This window comes from Papaver somniferum, unplaced genomic scaffold (genome assembly GCF_003573695.1).
Source record: "Papaver somniferum cultivar HN1 unplaced genomic scaffold, ASM357369v1 unplaced-scaffold_154, whole genome shotgun sequence".
NCBI lineage: Eukaryota > Viridiplantae > Streptophyta > Magnoliopsida > Ranunculales > Papaveraceae > Papaver > Papaver somniferum.
Window position 1 is genome coordinate 6653405 of NW_020624820.1, and position 21464 is coordinate 6674868.

Here is a 21464-nt window from a genome sequence, read left to right on the forward strand (position 1 = left end):
GTTCGAAATCGAACACAACTATAGGATCAATTACCAAGTGGATTAACGTACTAATATGATTACTTAATTATAATTATAATGTGAAAAGAAAAGTAATCGCACAACACACAAGATTTTTTTAACGAGGAAAAATGCTTGACAAAAAAACTCTGAAACCTAGTCTAGTTTTGAATACTCTCATAATGAAGTCGCTATACAAATTCACTATCCACAACTTTGTATAGTTGTGACCAAGTAAGCTACCCCTAATTACTCAGTTCCTTCAGTACACATGCACTTATAACCAATATGGTATATGCATGTGAATCACAAGACATAGTCCACTATTTTATGTTGCTACACATGCTGTGAAGACTTTCACTTCTAAATTTCTTTGGATCGTTACCCGGAACAAAAAAAGACTAAATTTGTTTCAGTAACTGACTCACTTATCAATCTCCCAAATTCGGAAAATAATCAGAGAACAGGTAGAGCTTAAAGTATCTTCCGTTATCAATATAAACTTAGTTGGTCAAAGATCAAACCAACACAAAGATTATAAAAATAAATCTATCTTAGTGGTCAAGATTTATCCAAGAAACTCTATAATGAGAAGCTACTAGACAGTTTGTTCGATCTTTACAAGTGTGCATGAAGTATCACAAAGATCAGAAACGAGAAAAAGAGAAGTATGCAAGTCTTCAATCTTCAAAGTAACCGCTACATAGTAATAACTTGATTTCAAGTATTGATCGATCTCACATATAATAGAGTCTGTTAAAAATGGATGCTTCATAGTTATATATACATATCTTGAATCACTAGTTCTGTAATAACTAATCCCAAAGAAACTTTAGTGGCCTTATATCAGAATACAAGGACCATACAATAAAGAAGTTTGATTTATCAAGAATAACTATATGGCATCTAAATTTGACAATTCCACACTTGATATACTGATTTCTATAGTTTCAATAGAGCAATGCTCAATCAAGATTTTATCCATGAAGCATCAATATTCACTTTCAACCCATTTTCAAAATAGTATTCAATCTGGTTCTTTGAAGTTCCCCTTTCGTTAGACATACATTTGTTAGTTTGTTGCAATGTGGAAGCTGTAGTTTTATAAAACTGAATTTTTTAAAAGTACAAAGGAAGTAAGACACATACGAGAATTGTTTAACTTCAAATTTTATTACACCCTTATTTTCGTACAAATTAACATTTAGCTGAGGCAGATTCAACAAAAATTCTTGGGATTTTATCATTAAACCAATAATAATAATAACCCTTTGTTGATGGTGGATTTTTGAGAAGGGAGAAAATTGTAACATTGCTTCTGCCCAGCTGCGGAAGTACGAAATAATATGTGTGAACTTCTGACCCTGCATAAAAATTATTGATTCGTATTTCTACGTTATATTCCGAAAAAGAATTAAGAATGTTAATGGACACACTGGCCTTCAATATGCCTGCAAGATTTTAGAGCTTCACTCGGTTGAACAATTATTATCTTATGTACGGTTATATGAATTGTCATGTATTAATCAGTGTACACTGATGATATAAATAATAAATATTCTGAATAAGCTACTATGCTATTTTGAATAAAAGTATTATTAGTAGCATACTATTTAGTACGAAATCACAAAGAACATCACTTTGAGTCGCTGAACTTTCACGGCTGAATTCCTTGAATATGTTATGTATGATACAAACTAAGTGCCCGCCAAGTACACTTAGACATGGTTAAGCTACCAGACCAAAATAGTCAAGATGAGTCGACCAACCAGCATGGCCGCACCACATAGACAGACTAACCTGGCCGCGTCCCATAGCCAGACCAACATGGCCCTACCACATAGCCAGGCTAACCTGGTCGCGTCCCCTCAACCCATTGGCTATCGATCGCATTAACGATGTTCACACGACGTCGTCTTATGGCTGCGGCTCGTGGAAGTTAGCGAAGACCCAAAAATCATAGTGGTCTTGTCCCTTCTAGAAGTTTTTGAGGTAGCCAGGCCAATATGGTCGCGCCACATAGCCATGCTAACCTGGTCGCGTTACATATCTAGACCAATATAGCCGCATATTATAGTCATGTTCGTGCCCATGGACACAGGTTTCTCTCGTTAAACCAAAGTTTGTGGCCTTAGCCATCAGTTCCGTCCCACCAAAGTTCGTAGCCACAACTTTGGCTATTAAATAGGCCGTGCATCGCGTCACGACTTGGCTATCTATCACTTGGTGCCCCGCTCCAAGACTTGTCTAGATACTAACTAGGCCGTGCCCCGTGCCACGACTTGGCTATCTATTAATTTGGTGCCCCACGCTACAAAACTTCGCAATCCACCTTGGCCAGTTTTCATCCTTGGTCAGATTGGATGTGCCTCCTAGGACATGGTTATTTCTATGGGACCCTCGCGTATTATTATGGATAGCATAAACATATATTCCACAAACACGCCATATGCCACGAATATGCTATTAACATGCCACAAATAGGCCATAAATACGCCATGAGCTTATTAAGTGGCTATGGGCCTGTTTACAATGCCATCTTACGACAAACTTCTTATTAGTCACACATAACTTGGGTCTAATTTGTCTCTTCAAGCTATGTCACTTTGAAAAAGTCTGGCTAGCTTAGGCTACTACTCAGTCAAGTACATTGTATCAACCTGGACAAGACAAGAGACAGTCCATTAGTTCATAAGAGAAATCAAAAACATGTTACGTGTGTGTGGGGGAGTGGGGGGGGGGGGGGGGGGGGGGGGGGGGGGGTGGGGGGTGGGGTGGGGGGGGTGGGGGGTGGGGGTGGAATTATTTATGGGTATTGGTGTGATCGTTTAAAACAACATGCAGCACGATCTCCACTAATTACGAGGGAATAGTGAGCGTTCCTTATAACTATAAATAGACCACTTTGTCTATCCAGAAGACATAACAAGTTTATCATTCTCAATCTCTGCTTCTTTCATAGTTCGACAACCTCACAGACAACAGTTCAGTCACCACTGATTTCCTCAACATTCTACGCTTTCCCTCCCCTAAGATCATCCCATCTTCTCTCTTTGTAACCGAAGCAAAACGTGAACGTCTAATTTCTTGGTTTAGGCTCGTTTTGTACGATTTTGATTTTCGAACCTAAAGAAAGTACCTTGACAGTACATTGTTTTACCTGGGAGTAGTTTTTGGGTATTTATACCCTTAAAGCTCACATTAAAGTGAATATTCATCAACGATAGTTTGGGAATCATGTATATCCAAATAAATTTAGAGAAACGATAGTTAAAGAATAAACGCTTCACGATTTCATCCTTAGTTCAACGAAAGGTACATCTAATTTGCATTGTTATGATTATTGATAATCTGTAATTAGTTGGAAGGACATCATTCAAGCATTTTCATAAGAGAGAAAAAAACTATTCTTTGTGAGGTTTTCAGATTTCACAAAGTTTTTCGAAAGATTTTAGACATGTCAACAACAACCAGATGGATGAAGGGGTCATTTGGCTCACATATAAAGATATTTTCATTTTATCTATGATTCACAACCACCTAATATTATCTTAATTGATATTCTCAATGTCATTTTAAAAAATACTTATGTTTAAGGTTTCTTATGTAATAATATTTGGAAAATGTGAATAAAGAGTGTTATAATATTACTTTTGATTATAGTCAATTAAGTCTGATTAGATATCTTTTTTGTAATGAGCATCCAAAATACTCCCTTCATTTCAAAAAGGTATTCTTGTTTGAGTTTGCACAAAAATAAGAAATTAAGTCACTATTTCATGCTTTTTCTAAACTTATCCCTTAAATTAAAAGTCGTACCTTGATATTTTCAAGAGAAAAACAAGAGAGACAAATGATCCACGGATTTGTTAAGAAATAGAGATGCGGTCCCTAATATGGAAAAAATAATAAACTTATAATATTTGATTTTCTATTAAAGTAAACAAGCCTTTCTTTTTAACATACACAAAAAGGAAAACCAAACTTATCTTTTTGAAACGGAGAGAGACTTCGAATATCAAAATACTACCTCCGTTTCAAAATATTACACAGAGTAGGCAGGGGGGAGTACATATTCTTATATGTTCAAATACACTTGAACGCAATTTTTACTCAAACAAGTCGATATGTCCGAGTGGTTAAGGAGACAGACTTGAAATCTGTTGGGCTTCGCCCGCGCAGGTTCGATCCCTGCTGTCGACGATATTTTTTCAACTTTTTTCCCTTCTTCCTGACACGTGCCTCTACGCGTCCATTCACCCGTGCCAAAAGTCGACAAGTGCCAAAATATTACCGTTGCACACCAATAAAGCCTGATCTGCTAGCACGGCCTGACAACCCATTCGAGAATCCCTTTACCAATATACCCTCTCCAACAGTCCAATAACGGCTAATTGAAGGCTAAAATCGTCCTGAACTTTTATTTCCCTCTTCACCTATAAATATCAAGCCCCCATTTCTTCTTCGGTTTTCCAATTCACTCCCAAATCTCTCTCTTTCCCTCTCTCTCTGAAGAATTGTATGATCAAGCTGCTTTTCAAATCTCTCTCAAGCTTCTTCTCAAAGATTTATCGAGGTAACAGTTATTTCAGTAGTATTTGATGTTCTTCTTTTTTTCATTTTTATGGACCCCAAAAAGACAGATCCAGATTACAACATAGAAATGGATGAATCAGCAGTTTCAACCCCCTCTAGTTCAAATGCATCATTATCAAATAAGAGAAGGAAATCAATAGTATGGAGTCATTTTACAATTCAGCAAGTAGAATTAAACGGTGCTAAAATCAACAAAGCCATTTGCAATTACTGTAAAAAGCATTATTCATGTAGTTCAGGTGGTGGTACTGGTCATTTGAATAGGCATTGGAAAAAATGTTCACCTAGACATCATGGTATTATGAACCCTAATGATCCTAACATTCATTATTCTCCAACCCCTTTGACCATTGAGGGTTCAGTTATTAGGCCTATCCCTGTCCAGTTACCAACCCCAGCTAAAAGTACCCCAGGGCCAAGTAGGTTAGTGTCTCATGACGCTATACAGCCTCGTATCGATGCCGGTCCTGTGGATCCGGGGTTTATGTATGATCAAGGTAGAATGAGAGAGGGTTTAGCTGTTTATGTGTCTGCAGCTGAACAGCCTTTTACTTTCGGCCAAGACCGCAGGTTCGAGTATTTTATGAGAAATTATTGTCAGCCAGGGTTTAGTAAAGTGCCGAAAGGGGTTGTTAAAAATGATGCATTGGAGATTTTTAAAATGCAGAAGCGGGGTTTGATTTCTGAGTTTGCTAATCATAATGGTGTTATTTCATTTACTTCTGATATGTGGACTAGCAGTAATTACAAATTGGGTTATCTTTCGCTTACTGCGCATTACATTAGTTCTGATACTTGGTTTTTGAATAAGAAGATTATTGGTTTTCGTATGCTGGAGTATCCTCATTCTGATCAGCACATGTATCAGAGTATACTGAATATCCTGAATGAGTATGGGATTGTTGATAAATGTTTCAGTATTACTTTCGATAACTACAGTGCTAATAGCAGTGCAACTGATTTCTTTAAGCATAATTTTCATCCCCCATACGAAGGCTTGTTGTTTCATATTAGATGTTTGTGTCATACTATCAATTTGATTGTGCAAGATGGTATTAAGCTAATTGATGAAGATCCTGAAAAGAATTATATTGAAAAAATTAGAGACTCGTTGATTTTTATAATATCGTCACCTTCTAGATTACAAGAGTTTGATGAACTTTGCAAAATGAATGATTTGAAGCCTAGGCGTTTCAAAATGGATACTCCGACCCGCTGGAATTCGACTTATCTGATGTTGAAGTCTTGTCAGGGTTATGAGCTATTGATTAAGGAATTTAATTCCAAGTATAACCATGTGTTTTTAGTAGACAGGGATTTCGAATGTGCTTTCACTTTTATGCAATTGTTAGAAGTTTTCTATGATGCTATCAAGATATTAGCCGATGTTTATTATCCTACTTCATCGATTGCTTTGAATCAATTGTATAACATCTCTAACGCTTTTGTTGAGTGTAGAAGGTATTCGACTTATGCAACCATTTTCGCCAAAATGGAACAAAGGTTTAAAACATATTGTGAACATATTCCACCTATTTTCCTCTTGTCTTCTGTTATGGATCCTAGGAAAAAGTTACTTGGTACAGAAGCACTAATCGAAGGGATTTCAGAGAAGTTGAACATTCATTTGCATAACACTTCTGATAGCATTAAGAGCATGTTAAGTACTTTGTATAATTCATATGAACAAAGTCATGGCAACCCATCGCACGGATCAGCTATGGCGGCATCACCACACACTATAAGAAAGAATGATGCATCTTGGAATTTGATTGCTAGTAAAGGTAAACAGAAAAGCACAAGTTCTTCTGCCTTGGCGCATACTGACCTGTACAAGTATCTGGATACTGAGTTTACTGATTTCATTACTGATCAAGAAGATGAAGCGAATTTCGATCTTTTGTCATGGTGGAGAAAGTATTGTGGGAATTTTCCGATTCTATCTATCATGGCGCGGGATCTGTTAACGCCTCCAGTTTCTACAGTTGCTTCAGGTGTTGCTTTCAGTGCAAGTGGCAGTGTTTTGGATGAGAAGAAGACGAAGTTAAGTGCTGAAATGTTAGATGCACAGGTTTGCTTGAAAGATTGGGACGACGCAAAGTTCAGAGATCAGAATTTCATGGATGAAGAATCTTCCGACTCTGATGCAGTTGGTGCACCACCAGGATACTAATTCTGCTTTTAATTTTTTTATGTTTTTTTTTTTCTTTTCTTTTTTCTTCTATGTATATTATGTCGGGTACAACCTTGTAATGAATCTTCCGACTCTGATGCAGTTGGTGCAGTCCACCACCAATTCTGCAAGAAAAAAACCAACTTTTTTTGTTTTGTAAATTCAGTCAGGTACAACCTTGTAACGAAGATCGGAGTTACGAATGTTATCTTTGGTGTTATTTTTTGGGAATGTTATTAGTTGAAGAATGGAGTTAGCGTATCAATGTAAAGATTTCCTGGCTTTAGAATGCAATCCCTTGGATTTTCTTACGGAAAAAAAAGGAATCTTCAAACGCTGCAAAATTCTCGAATTTCTAATGGAAACAGCCCATGATTTTTTCATAATATGGAAATTGAAGCACTATCAAAACATTGAACAGTAGAAACATAAGTAGAAGCGTGATGTCAATCAACAGCATATGATTACTTGCGAAACAGCTGGTGTCGTACATAAACCCAAAACATACATTTTCGCGGATTTGGGAGAACTTTGGTTTCGGGGCTGAATTGGGGACCTGGAAAAATAATCGGGGACCCCTAGCTATATGACAAAAAAAGATCATGAAATAGTAATGGGGGTTATCTCTTATTTCATTTTTAAAAAATGCCTAAACTACTTTCAAATCATTAGTGTTAATTGAGTTGATTAGTTGTTAATCTTATTTAATTTGATTTTAACCTTTATTCTTTCAAATATTTTGTTTGCAATTTCTTTTTTTTTTTTTAATTTTTTTAAATTTTTTTTTGCCGAGATTTGTATGAAAAATCGTCATGCAGGTGAAGTGTTTCATTGATGACTCTCAAGAGTCGTTACTATTTCAAAAACGACCCTCAAGAGTCGTTAATGATAGAAAAACGACCCTCAAGAGTCGTTAACCCATATAAAAGAGTCGTTATTATCTTCGGAGAGTTATTAATGGCGGAAACACATTAAAGGGTCGTAATAGTATTGAATAAGACCATGACAACCCTTTGATGTATTTTTTCGGAGAAGATAACGATCCTTTTATATGCAACGACTGTTTAGAGTCGTCATTCAAACAATGACGACTCTTGAGGGTCGGTTTTCAATCATTAACAACTGTTGAGGGTCGTCAATGAAACAATGACGACCCTCGAGAGTCGTTTTTAAAATAGTAACGACTCTTGAGAGTCGTTAATGAAACACTTTACTGCCACGACGATTTTTCATACAAATCTCGGCAAAAAAAAAATAACAAATAAAAAACATTAAAACTAAAAAAAAAGTTAAAAATTAAAAAATTAAAACTAAAAAAATAAAAATTAATAGGTTGACATGTGTCACAATTCCAAGGGTTCGGATAATCTAGTCTTTACATGGTATTTAGACACCCCTTATTCTCTTCCCATGAGTGGGGATAGGAATTTAAGACCCCTAATTATTTTTCCAGGGCCCGCAATTGAGCCCTGTTTGGTTTCCATACACTGTGACGAATGCTGCTACGTGCTACTTCCATTTTCAACAGAAACACCATTGACATCACCATAATCATGATTTTCAATTTCATTTTCAGATGACTGGCGAATGATATGAACGAGCGATAGGTGTGTCGGCATACCAATTGAGAGAGATCAAGAGGAATATATATAAATTTTTCTTTATTTTACATCACCAATATATCACTAACGGTGGTGAAAGTCTGATTAAAATGATACATATGTTGTGTTGTTTGGCATTTGCAAGTCAAGACATAACACATGTTTGTCATGAATACTTGGTCCAGGCGAATGCAATGATTTGATTAAAAGAAAAATTATGATTTACAGGACAGACTTGAGTTTATATACTCACATGAATTCTCTTTATCACTCATACACCTCACATGTGCGACTCATATAACTTGCACACTCTCAGCACACACTTACTAGCCTTGTATTTAGATCTAACTGAAATCACCTAACTTGAGTCAGATCTGGGTCAGCTGACTGGTCCCGTGAATCGGGGGTGTTTTGTTACCTGAAGTCATGTTCCACATGTACCTTGATAAATCGTGGGAAGCATATATTTTGAACAAGACCACCGAGAAATAGAAAGTTCTTTATTCCGAAAATTTGGAAGATACACGGCAGGAGAACACTAGCAGCAATGATGATAACGGTGCGGGTAAGCTTTATATCTAGCGTTCACGTACTGAGGTGGTTCAGTTTTCAGATGAATGTGGGTCAATTAGGTTCACCCTAAATTGAGAATTGTGGAGCGGATAATGATTCGAATTCCACAGGAGAATATGGATAATGTACAGTTGAATACCCCACAATTTCACCTACGTCCTGGTGAGGGAGCCAAGTTTAAAAACAACTGAGGAGTTTAGAAACACTCAAGTTGAGGGAGAGATTGTGATTCAAACAGATGAGACTTGCAAGGCCCAACGCTAGTCCCAAAAACCTGCTCTGGAAACAGTAGATTCCAGTAGGAATGAACCCGAGACAAGGACTTCTGCTGTGGGGACAAAGGAGGATGAAAAAATGAGTAGAACTGAAAGGGTTAAGGTGCTGTTACACTAGACATCCATTTTGTTTCTTCCCTTTAACGTAGCTATCCTGGTTGCTTGCTGGATTCCCTTTAAACTATGTCGGAATTGCGTCATGCTGGTTTAGGGTAGGGTCCTGCTAGTGAGGTGTTCGATGCACGTCACGCCTTGGGGAAGAGTTCAAAGCTTCTGTGTCATCAATTACAAAGAATGAAAATCTTGTGGTTAGACTTAAACGGAGGTACTCGCTGTGGGAGAAAGCTGCACCGACAATACTTTGAAAAGTGGCATTTGGTTTAGATATACCTGTTGATTTACCGATGCAATTCTTGTAAAACAAGATGAGACTCTAAAGCTCAGGGAGGATCATCTCCATCTGATCGTAGATGGAGGCTCTGGCCAATTCCGTTGAGAAAGGTTAAAACCCTTTAGCATACTGGCAGTGATGCATCAAGCGATGATGTGTTTGTTGATTCTGAATCTGGCTCGCTGAACGTGAACATAGAAACAACTCCAACATCTAATCGTGGTACAGTGTCTCCTCGCAAGCAGTCACAAGGACAAAAGTTCCCACTACATGACAGATTGCATCCTTGAACATGATAGTCTCAAGATTAGAAATTCAAAGGTCGTCACAAATGGCTTTTGTAAAATCTGTCGTTGATGAAGAGCCACCAAGATCAGCTGTTCGATACTTCCCGTCTGCTATTCAAAGTTCATAATCATGCTTCAGATGAAAGCTTCAGTTTGCTAAAATACCAGAATACGGAACATAGATGTTCCTCAAGTTCATTATATGCTTGATGAACAAATGCAATATTTAAACAAGAGATAACTGTGGATTGTTGCTTACCATCCCAGCAATATCAGGGGCCGAACCATGCACTGCCTCAGCAAGGGCAATGCCGTACTCCCCAATGTTACAGCTAGATGAAGGGCAAACAAAGATTAGAAACTTGGAATGGTATAGTAAGGCCAGAAAGGGGAAAAAGAAAACAGAGGAGTACCCAGGAGTTAACCATAAGCCACCAACCAAGCCGGCACAAAAATCACTGATGATATCTCCGTAGAGGTTAGGCATTACCAGTACATCAAAGAGTGCGGGATTTTTAACTAGCTGTTTAGACACAAACAACAGAGTGAGCTGCATCAATAACAAAGCAGACCTTTAAACTCCAAGCTAAATGCAAGAGACAAAGTCATGCTGGATGAAACACTAATGTGAGAAATAATATTCTTTCACCTTAGCATTCAAAACTTCCGTTTAAAACTAAGACTTTTTTTCATTCTCTTACATTCAGCAAAGAAAATGCAGACAAATATCCTCGCCGCAGAACCTCAAAAGTAACGCTACGGAGGTCTGATATACAACCAATTTACAGAAGTAAGCAATTACAAGATTAGCAGAAGCAAAGATACCATCATGCAGCAATCGTCAATGATGACTTCCTCATAAACTATTTCAGGATACTTTGCTGCCACCTCACGACAACACTGCAGATAAAAGTCACAGCTCATTGCCCAGATATCCAAAGAAAAAATTATGGCAGTTCACAAGCTGGAGTTTGATCTACACTAAAATACCGTAAGGAAAATACCATCGATCTTGCTCATAAAGTTTGCATTATGAATTGCTGAGACCCTCTGGCGTCCGTGGGTCTTGGAATAATGAAAAGTATATTCTGCGACTCTAAGACTTGCTTGGCGAGTAATAACATTAAGACTCTCGACTACACCTCTCACCACCTAGCACAATGTAAATCAAGCACTGAGATGGTTTGGATTGGAAGATCCCACAACTATTTCAATGGAACACAAAGGAGGGGTGGAGACTTACTTCATGCTCAAGACCACTATATTCCCCTTCAGTATTTCCTCGAACTGTGACTAGATTGACGTCATCATAACGGGTTTTACATCCACGGAGACTGCAACAAGGTCTAACATTTGCATAAAAACAAAGGTCTTTCCTTAATGTAAGGCTCAAAGTCCTATCGCCTTTCGGTCCTTTTCCAATTGGGGTGTCCATTGGACCTTTCAGACCCACTTTATTTCTCTGTATTGATTCCAAACTTTCCCACGTGAGAAAACTCTGTACTCTTGGGTCTACTGTGTGCCCAACAAAATGTTCCTCCCACTCTATAGGTACATCAGCTGTAGCAAGCACCTGTACCACCGAAATTACACCAGTTAGATCTGAATTAGGCAATTGTGACTCTACTGGTCAGACGTTCAGAGGAGCTACACAACTGTACGCCACATAACTTCATTACCCTATTCTGAACCACCAAAAGGATACCAATAAGTGTATTGAACCCAAGCTGTCTTTCATTGAAAAGAAGGATATAAAAGCCATAAAGGTGTATAATAAGCTACGATGAAGGTCAGAGTATAACAGGATAGCGAGAATGAATCAAACTTCTAAGAGTGTAATCCATACTAGGTAATCAACAAAATATGCACGCCAATACCATCAATATGATCAAAAATTACACAATGTCCAAGCAACTGATTAGAACTGTCAATTTAGGAAACTCTTTGAGGTATGAATCAGAAAGTGCTTTACGTACCAGTAAATAATCCCTGTGCCAGTTGCGATTTTTCAACTAAAAAACATATATATCAACAAATTGCTTCTAGATATCATCTTTACATTATAAAATCCAGACAATTATTGTAGGTCTCGTATAAGCTAACTCAAAGAATTTCTTATCAACAGTTACGATTTCGTAGAATCGTGATTTATTTGAGATAGAAAAAATTGAAGACCATACCTATACAACCTGATTTCAAAATAAAAATAAATATATATATATATATACAACCCTATAAGTGATTAATTTAATTTTTCTGAAACAAACACATATAAATAAGATTAGAAGCAAACCTTCTTTACGGACTCTGCAATTTCAGGTCCGACTCCATCACCGGGGATTAAACTCACTGTAATTGGGAAACTTGGAAGAGGAGAATCATCAGAGGACGAAGAGTCAGATGATGAACATGAGAAAGGAAATGCAATAATCGTAGTTAAACTAGGGTTTGCAACGAAAGATTTTGGGATCTGTCGGCTTCGAAGAACCCTTCTGAGGATTTGAGAAGCCATGGAAGAAGTTCGGCCAGGGGCAGGGAGATCCGTTTACATAGAGAGAGTTGGAGATTTTAATAGAAATGATTCAAATGAAAGAAATAGCAAGGTTTGAAAGCAATAGCGGCGATAAAAAGATTCAAATGAAAGCAAGGTTTGAAAAACACCCGTTAAAACTAGGGCTGCACAAGAACCGGTCTACACGACCTGAACCGGAGTAGAACCGGAAAAACCGGACTGGTACCGAACCGGAACCGGCTTGACCGGTACAGACACCGGTTCTCAAATTTCAGAACCGGAATAGACCGGTACAGATACCGGTTCTTGGGGAGAACCGTACTTGTACCGGACCATCTGTACCGGTTATTATTAGCCATTGAGATCTATCTAGGTTTTTAATCCTAGCCGTTGAGATCTAGATAGATGTCGAGAAGAAAAAAAATGAAGAAGCATTCTTCAGTTCTTCTTCGTTTCTTCTTCTCCCTCAGCGCCAGCGGCAGCATCATTTTCTCGATTCTCTTAAGGTTTGAATCGAGATTGAATATCAGTAATATCAGTGGATCACCATCTCTATCACGATTCAGGTCAGTATTCTTCTCCTTATGCTTTGAAACTTTGAATCGTTTGATTGTACATTGATTTCGTATTGAACCCTAGAATATTGATTTTTTTGACATAATCTCTAGCAAACTTTTTGATTTTATGAAGTTCAAATCATGGGTATGTTTCTAATTTCAGTTTTATGATACGAGTTTTGATTGTATTGATTTTTTTAGGGTTACTGTACATCTGGTTGTATTGATTTTTTTAGGGTTTATTTTTTTCCTTTTATTTTGTTTTGGTTTGTATGATTGTCTCTCAGTAGAATACTAGAATTCCTTTTCTAATTTCAGTTTTATGTTCTAAGTTCGTTTGTATTTTTTTTTCTTCAGATATTGAGAAGATTAGTCCAAAGGCCAAAGCAGAGAAGAAGGAAGAATTAGATTTTTGGGGTTCTCAAGTACTGCACAATGGCTTGTGGTAAGCTCAATTTTTACTCAACTCTTATATAAAGAAACAAGCAATAAGAGTTCAGTGCATATTGATATGGATCACAATGCAGTTTAGCTATTCCTTGGCTTTACAATAGGATTTCATTTTACTCTCATAAATGAAGGATCAGCAATTTCTGCAATTTGATGTAATTTGAAAGTACATATATGATGGGTTTCTACAAGGGACACACTAAGTTTCTCTTCTTCTTGAAACATACTTACAATAACAAATTTCTGCAGTTTTTATGGTGAGGTAGATGCTTAAGCTTTAAAGAGCATGATCAGTTTGGGCTTAACAATTTCTGCAGTTTTGTGGAAATGCTAGCTTTTTCCAACTTTTAAATGTCACCGATTTCCATTTATTAGCTTACACTCTTTACTGACTACTGTTTCTTGTGCAAATTTACTTACTTGTTAATTTCCTCTTTAACTATAAATGAATTTCAGGCTGAACCGCTGAACGCTTAAGGATCGTGATGTGTTTCAGGTGTTACAAAATACCCATTAAAGACTTAAAGTACTTCAGAGTATGTAAACTAGCTTGTATTTCATCAATTTTACTCTTTCAGTCATCTTCTTTGTGTCAGGGATATGAGTGGGGAAATGATGAGTTCTTTGAGAACAAGTCTCATACGTTCTGCATCTTTCTTGAATTTATTTTTTCTCTTTCTTAGCTCCCTTTCTTAAAAATGCAGTTACTTCTCTCTCTCTTTGTTTCTAATACTCTATAATGAATGTTGGTATAATCTGAATGTAATTGGTTCTGTTTTATGTTTGTTAGATGACCACATCAAATGCAACTCCAACTACAAATGCAACTCCAACTCCAACTACAAGTACAACTCAACAAACAGAAGTTGGATCATCCTCTCAAGCTGCATCTCACACAAATGAATCTGAAACTGAAACTGCAACTCCAACAAGTAAAGGCAGAGCTGAAGCAGTTGAAGTTGGTGATAGCAAAAAGAAGCACGGCAGAGTGAGATCATCTGTTTGGTTGGAAATGACTAGGATAGATGATGAATGGGCTAAATGTCGTTATTGCCACAATAAATACAAAGCTCACAATGACAATAATGGCACTTCTGAATTGCGAAAGCATTTGAATAGATGTCTAAATAATCCTAATAGGAAGAAAGAAAAGGGACAACCATCTATGTTGATGCCACCCCCAAAACCAGGTCAGGATGGTAAACTTATTGCTCATACTTACAATTATGATAGGTTAAGAAGGCGTCTTGTTGAGTGGATAATTATGGATGAAATTCCTTTTAGAAAAGTAGAAGGGTCAGGCTTTGTGGCATTGATGCAAGAGGCACAACCTAAGTTCAAGGTTCCAGGACGTATGACAATTTATAGGGATATTTTAAAGATGTATGTAGAAGAGAAGAATAGCCTAAAAACTTACTTCTTGACATCTAAGCAGAGGGTATCTTTGACAACTGACACATGGACATCACCAAATAATTTTAATTATATTTGTGTAACCGCTCACTACATTGATGAGAACTGGAAACTGCAGAAGAGAATACTCATGTTTTGTCAAGTTGAAGGTCACACAGGTATTGCAATTGGTGAGAAGTTGGTGGATTGTTTGGAAGATTGGGGTCTAAAAGATATATTTGGTGTCACTCTAGACAATGTCAGCGCCAACACAGTAGCTATGGATCATCTGAAGCAAGTTGTTACTAGCTGGACAAGATCACCAATCATAGCTAAATATTTACATGTAACATTCTCATTTCATTTCACATCATTAATTTATTTTGGAATTTGTCACATGCATCTTATGAGTTATGACTAATTTTTCTTGATTATTTGTTTATTGTTATCAGGTGAGGTGTTCAGCCCATGTTCTTTCTCTTGTCATAAAAGATGCAGTACGACTCTTTAATGAATCTGTTAAAAGGATAAGGTCAGTTGTAAAATATGTTCTTGGTTCTCCTTCTAGGTATGAAAAGTTTAAACAATGTGCTTCCCTAGCAAAGGTAGATTACAAGAAAGCACTGAATTTAGATGTATACACTAGATGGAATAACACTTACTTGATGTTAGAAGCTGCTCAAAGATATGAAAAAGTTTTTGCAATGTTAGCACAGATTGATAAGGACTTTCAAGAGAGGTTTATTTTTGAGCAAGACAAGGACTCTGTTTTACCAAGTGATGCTGATATTGAGGAAGCTATAGCTAGTGATGATATCTTGGAAGAAGTGGTTGAGGATATGGAAGAAGATGAAGAGGTTGAGGATATGGAAGAAGAGGTAAAAAAGAAGAAGAAAAAGAAAGTAAAGACTCATGCTCCTTATGCAGAAGATTGGGATTATGCTAGAGGTCTTGTGAAGTGTTTAAAGGTATTCTTCGATGCAACTGTCAATTTTTCTGCTTCTACACAAGTCACTACTCATTCTTTCTTATGGGAGTTGGTATTCATCCATGAACAATTAATTGAAATTAGAGAAAATGTAGCATCAGATCCATTTATTGCACGTATGTCTCGTCTTATGTTTGCCAAGTACAATAAGTATTGGGGTGTGTACGAGAAAATGAATCCTGTTATGTTTTTTGCTCAATTGTTGGATCCAAGAGAGAAACTAAAGGGGCTAGAATTTACTCTTAACTGTTTGTTTGAGAACAATTTGTCGGAGGTTCAAAGAATCATGAGAAAGGTGAAATTAGAATTTCAGGAACTCTTTGATGATTATAGTTCAGTATATTCAACTTATGAGGAAGGGTCATCTAGTGTTGCTTCGGTAGTTTCCAGTTCAGTTAGCACGCCATCTCAAGGGTTGAAATCAAGAATTCAATCAAGGAAGAGACAACATTGGGACAACCTAAGTTGTGTTGAAGAAGCAAGAACAACAGAGTTAGATAGGTACTTGACAGATGTGATGATGGATGGAAAAATGCGTGAAGTAGATCAAGATGATGCCTTTGACATATTGGCTTGGTGGCAGGCTAATGCAAACAGGTATAAGGTACTGTCCTACATTGCAAGAGATATATTAGCCTTGCTTGTGTCTTCAGTATCCTCTGAATCATCTTTTAGCACCGGGAAGCGCGTGCTTACTCCATGGAGAGATTCTATGTCTACAAAGACAGTTGAGGCATTGCTCTGTACACAAAGCTATTTACAAAAACCCATTGCTCTTGATCTTCTATGTGATTATGTACCTGATGATGATGGTGAAGATGCGGCAGGTACTTATTTAGGTTTTTCTTCTTTTTTGTTTTCTTTAATAGTAATTAATTTTATTGTACTGACTGAAGTTTAATTATTTCTTCTTGTTTACTTTTTTTTGCCTGTTGCAGTCATAATTGAGTATTTCCTAAAAGCTTGAAGTTTGTTTATGGAAATGAATGCAGGCTAGGATTGGAAATTGCAAGTGCAGGCTTTGCAACCATCCATTTTCGTTTGCAATGATCACATTTCATTTCTTGTCGACTTGCCGTAGACAGACTTATGGTTGTGGAAATGTTGTTTTTTACTTTTTAGCAAACTGAACTTATTTTGGATTGTTGTTTTGAAGTTATGGAAATGTTGAACTTAAATATGTATGCAACCTGAACTTATTTTGGATACATTGATCATATGGAAATATTGTATAACTTATACTTAGTATTAATTTGTAACGTTTTCCGGGTAAAAAAACCGGTACCGGTCTTGTACCGGTACCGGCGGTACAGGTACAACACCAGGTACAAGTACAGGTACCGGTACTCAAAAAGAGGTACCGGTCAACACCAAGTACAGAAACCGGTTCCATAAGAGAACCGGTCCGTACCAGAGTATGTGCAGCCCTAGTTAAAACGGTCACACCCATATACCGTGACCGTAAAAGTCCCCGAACCCCGTGGCTATATAACGCCGATAAAAAGGAAATAACGTTAGTTTTTTAGAACAGTTTTTCCGTTTTCACACATGTTATAATCGTTTTTCTAAAATTGAATTTTACGTTTCTCCATCTAAATAACTTTTTAACTTAAGTTTTTTTAGACCACTTTTTCTGTTTTCACGTCAGTTATAACCGTTTTTTAATTAAAAAAAATATAAAAATATTTTCTTACAATTCTTTATATTTTAAATTAAAGATTAAAAAATTACAACTAATATTTTAAAAATAAAATAGTAATATATAGAAAACGTTATAACAACGTTATTTGACCCGTTATAACTGTTTTCACGCACGTTGTAACCGTTAGATGGGAATTTCAAACTATAATTCTTTTTCATTTTCTATTTAACCGTTATAACGCCCGTTATTTTAGAATAACATATAAAAAACGCGTTTTTCCTTAAATAACGCGATTTTCGCCTGAAACGTGCTCACACCCGTCAAAACGTATTATAATGGTCACGCTCAATAGCTGTGACCTATTTTTCAAACCTTGAATGAAAGTGTTAGTTAATGAAAAACGATGTTGAAGCATAATTTGCCAAAGTGTTGTGCTGTTTGGCATTCCTTCGAAATTTTAATAGAGATAATTAGAGCAGTATGGTTTATCCTCTAGCCAAGGCAAGTCCACGAGGATGGGCAAACTTAGGGGTGTAAGCTGGCCCGTTCCCTATTCCATGCCAGGTCATACAAGCCTTATTCGGCTATCCGAGAGGCCGTCATGCCGTACATGCTAGGTAAAAATATTTATTTGGGGTTCAAGGGCCCTTCAAAGCCCATTTTATTAAACAGGATAGGCCAGGCAAGCCAAACATGTTTCAGGTTTTTGGTACTTTCAAAGTTACGTAATCATCGATTTAATTGGTTTAATTTTTGTTTATAATTTGGAGATTGAATGAACTCTAGTTTAAATTTTAAAACATTGTTAAGTAATTAATCTTCTAAATGCAAAATAGAAATGAAAATAAGAATTTTAATCCAAAATATAACCAAAACACGTGGTAACTTACTCCAACATAAAAACTAAAGTTCTTAAGAAGATTCATGTATCAGGTCGGATTGTTCGGGCAGGTACCAGGTCATTCTATTTAATTTTAAGGAAAGCCCGAGCCTGTCCATATAAGATAACCAGGACAAGTTAGGCGGCCTACGGCGGGCTGTAACAGGCTTGTGCTCATACGAGTACAGGCAGACTCGGGCGGATACACACAAGCCGATTTTCCAGATATTATTTACAACCTTGAGCGAACTCAATTTTGGACAGGGAAAGATGAGGAAACTAACTTAGTGGGTTCGTTTTTATATAAACAATTATATCTTTTAATTGATGGGATTAACTTTTCATACAAACAAATATTTTCTTCAATTAACGGAGGCTCACTTTTTATTATTGAATCGGAATATATGTAAAATATAATATAATTAATAAATTATGGGTATCATTGAGACGGATCAACGATTAAACAAAATCAATCAAACATAAATGAAGAAGACTGAGGAATTAAAGTGGTTCGGCACTAACGCCTACATCCACTGAGAAACCTCGAGGGGTGAAATATATTGATCTCCAGTTTTGATTATACTGGGCTAGTTTTACACTTACATTTCAACTCTTATTTATAAAGTTAGGTAAACCTAAGAGATAACACAAAATCTCATTTGACTAGGTAAAGAAAATTGATTCGACAATTATCTAAGATATTTTTGACTGTATTTTCACTCGTGCACAAACTGCAGGACCACTTATTTTGGTCTTCAGGGATACGTTGATATCTTGTGTATGGAGGATATATTCTAACACGCCCCCTCAAGTTGACCACGGAAATTTTTGAAGTGTTCAACTTGAACTGTTGTTGAAGAAGATGTTTGCAAACATTTCATGTTATCTTCTTCTCTTGACTTGTACTATCTTCACACTTTTGATCATAATCAGAGAAATTTCAACTTGAACTGTTGTTGAAGAAGATGGTTGCAAACAGTCCATGTTATCTTCTTATCTGCAATTGTACTGTCTTCACACTTTTTTTCATAATCAGAGAAACTAATTATCCATTGCTTAGTTGAGAAACCAAAGTACTTCACCAACGCGTAAAACCAAATCGTCACCAACGAGTCTTCAATGAAATTTGTTTGACAACTCATAGTGAGTAGTTGTTGGAGTTGACTACTGCAAAAATGCCGAGAAATATTGGTCAATCAATATTTTGAAAACATTGAACAAGGCATTGAAATACCAAGGATTACGGAATAAAAGGAATATACGCAAAAAATTAAGATGATAATGAAAAGTTTCTGAATAAAAGTATTTACCCAAAAATAGAACAGGAGATCCTAAAATATGGTTTAGGAATTAATGGTTTAATTATCAAATGATGAAAACAATGTGAAAATTATAAAAAATAATCTTCAAAATAGGAAAGATTGATGACACAATTGCACAATGTGCAAAAGAAAGTTGAATTGTGAATACCCTTTCCGTCGGGTATTGATAACAATTGTGATTGACGATGTGCTTTAAATGATAACAACAGTGAAGGGCCAAAACATGAATGATAGTCTTGGACCCAAAACACATGATGGGTGGAAATAACAAAAGACTGAGTCTGCATAATACATCTTTAACGGAGAGTTTACAAAGATGCAGTGGGACCAAAAAGGTGAAAATCAATTAAGACCCATACTACCATGGAAACTTTAAGGTATAGAGTATTGATATTAAGAGAAACGTTTTGCCGTGAAAATGGAAAAATATTGATAGAATACCATGTTCTTTGTATCGACATGACATACAGAAAAAATAGGTTAGCCCATGGATTATGGGTTTGAACTATTGAATGAAACCATAGATTGGAGAATCCAACCGTGTACATGAAAATATTAAGTCTTGATAAAGCAAAATCTCAATAAGATAAACTTGTTAAAAGCGATAACAAGATATCCGGGAAATGGAATACTCTTTGGAAATGATTGAGTTTCCTTGATTCTTAGCGACATCAAGAGCAGGGAAAAAAATGTAACTATCATCGTCTGCACTAATTCATGAAACTATGATCGATGTCCATAGTCATAAAAATATACGAAGGAACTCATAATGATGAGAGAGATCAATGAAGTTTAGAAAATGAAATACGTTTGCGCAACATACAAAAGATATCCTAGTAATTGTGGAATCAATTTTCTAGATATTACCTAGTCAATGAACTCATGTTAGAATGTATCCTCCATACACAAGATATCAAAGTAATCGTGAAGACAGAAATAAGTGGTCGTGCAGTTTGTGCACGAGTGAAGATACAGTCAAAGATATCCTAGATAATTGTGGAATCAATTTTCTAGTACCTAGTCAAATGAGATTTTGTGTTATCTCCTAGGTTTACTGATAGACACATTTTTGTGTCTAATTTGTCTCGATTCTATATATTGATAGTGCTCATTTTTGTACTTATTATGGTGTTTTATGTGTGTGTAGGTATTTTTGGCCAACAAACACTTTTGGAAAAATCGGCTCGAAAAGTTGCGCGGGGCACCCCCGGAGGACACTTGCTATTCGGACCCCTCAAATGGATAAGGGGTGACCAATTACTAAGGGGCACCCATTTTCAGGCAGCTGCTAAAGGGATACCAGCACAGGATAGGGGGAGGTCATCATCTTCGTTTAAATTCAGAAAAAGGCGGGAAGAAATAACCAGCGAAGAACCAAACTTTCGATTGGATTTCGAAGATGTTTTAGTGAGATTCAATCACTGAAATTTGTTGGGCTGGACGTGATTCAAATAAAAAGGCCTGGTATGTGCACTGGAATCAATCGAATTGGGCTGGATAAGCCGGAAAAAGGAAACAGAGTTTGAGTTTTGCACGGAAACTTTGTGGAATTATTTTAGGAATTCCAGGGAGACTAAACGCGTGATATTGTTTCCTAAGGTAGTATTCTATCTAAGTAAGAGTTTAGGATGGTTTGGAAGTCTCGGAAACGATTAAGGAAGTCGGCAGAAGAGATTATTGCCGTGGCTTGCACGAAAAGAAAAAGAGAAAATTAATCGTTATTTTTAGGTTTCTGAGTAGTATAAAAGGTGTGTTTAAGTCCCAGGGAAAAAAAGAGAAGTTATTGGAGCAGTCGCAGAGGAGTTTGTAACACTACAGAGGCGAA

At 36.7% G+C, this 21464-nt stretch overlaps 2 protein-coding genes and 1 non-coding gene across 4 annotated transcripts; 2 read left to right on the plus strand and 1 right to left on the minus strand.

The window, feature by feature from the left end:
* The first annotated feature begins 4121 nt into the window (after positions 1–4121).
* TRNAS-UGA lies at positions 4122–4203 on the plus strand. Its single transcript has one exon. It is a non-coding gene; the product is annotated as a tRNA-Ser (tRNA).
* A 460-nt stretch (positions 4204–4663) lies between these two features.
* LOC113336794 (zinc finger BED domain-containing protein RICESLEEPER 2-like) lies at positions 4664–6769 on the plus strand. The gene has a single exon (XM_026582468.1). The coding sequence runs from the start codon at positions 4664–4666 to the stop codon at positions 6767–6769; it is 2106 nt and encodes a 701-aa protein (XP_026438253.1).
* A 1781-nt stretch (positions 6770–8550) lies between these two features.
* On the minus strand, positions 8551–12477 carry LOC113336906 (3-isopropylmalate dehydrogenase, chloroplastic-like). 2 transcript variants are annotated; one of them, XM_026582608.1, is made up of 8 exons: positions 12190–12477; positions 11140–11469; positions 10887–11048; positions 10722–10796; positions 10310–10419; positions 10156–10228; positions 9609–10004; positions 8551–9491 (listed from the first exon to the last, which is right to left on the minus strand). In XM_026582608.1, the coding sequence occupies exons 1-7, from the start codon at positions 12406–12408 to the stop codon at positions 9876–9878; spliced, it is 1098 nt and encodes a 365-aa protein (XP_026438393.1). In that variant the 5' UTR covers positions 12409–12477; the 3' UTR covers positions 8551–9491; positions 9609–9875. The 2 variants fall into 2 exon arrangements, with proteins under 2 accessions (XP_026438393.1, XP_026438392.1); XM_026582607.1 differs by having other exon boundaries at positions 9609–10007.
* Positions 12478–21464: the final 8987 nt, after the last annotated feature.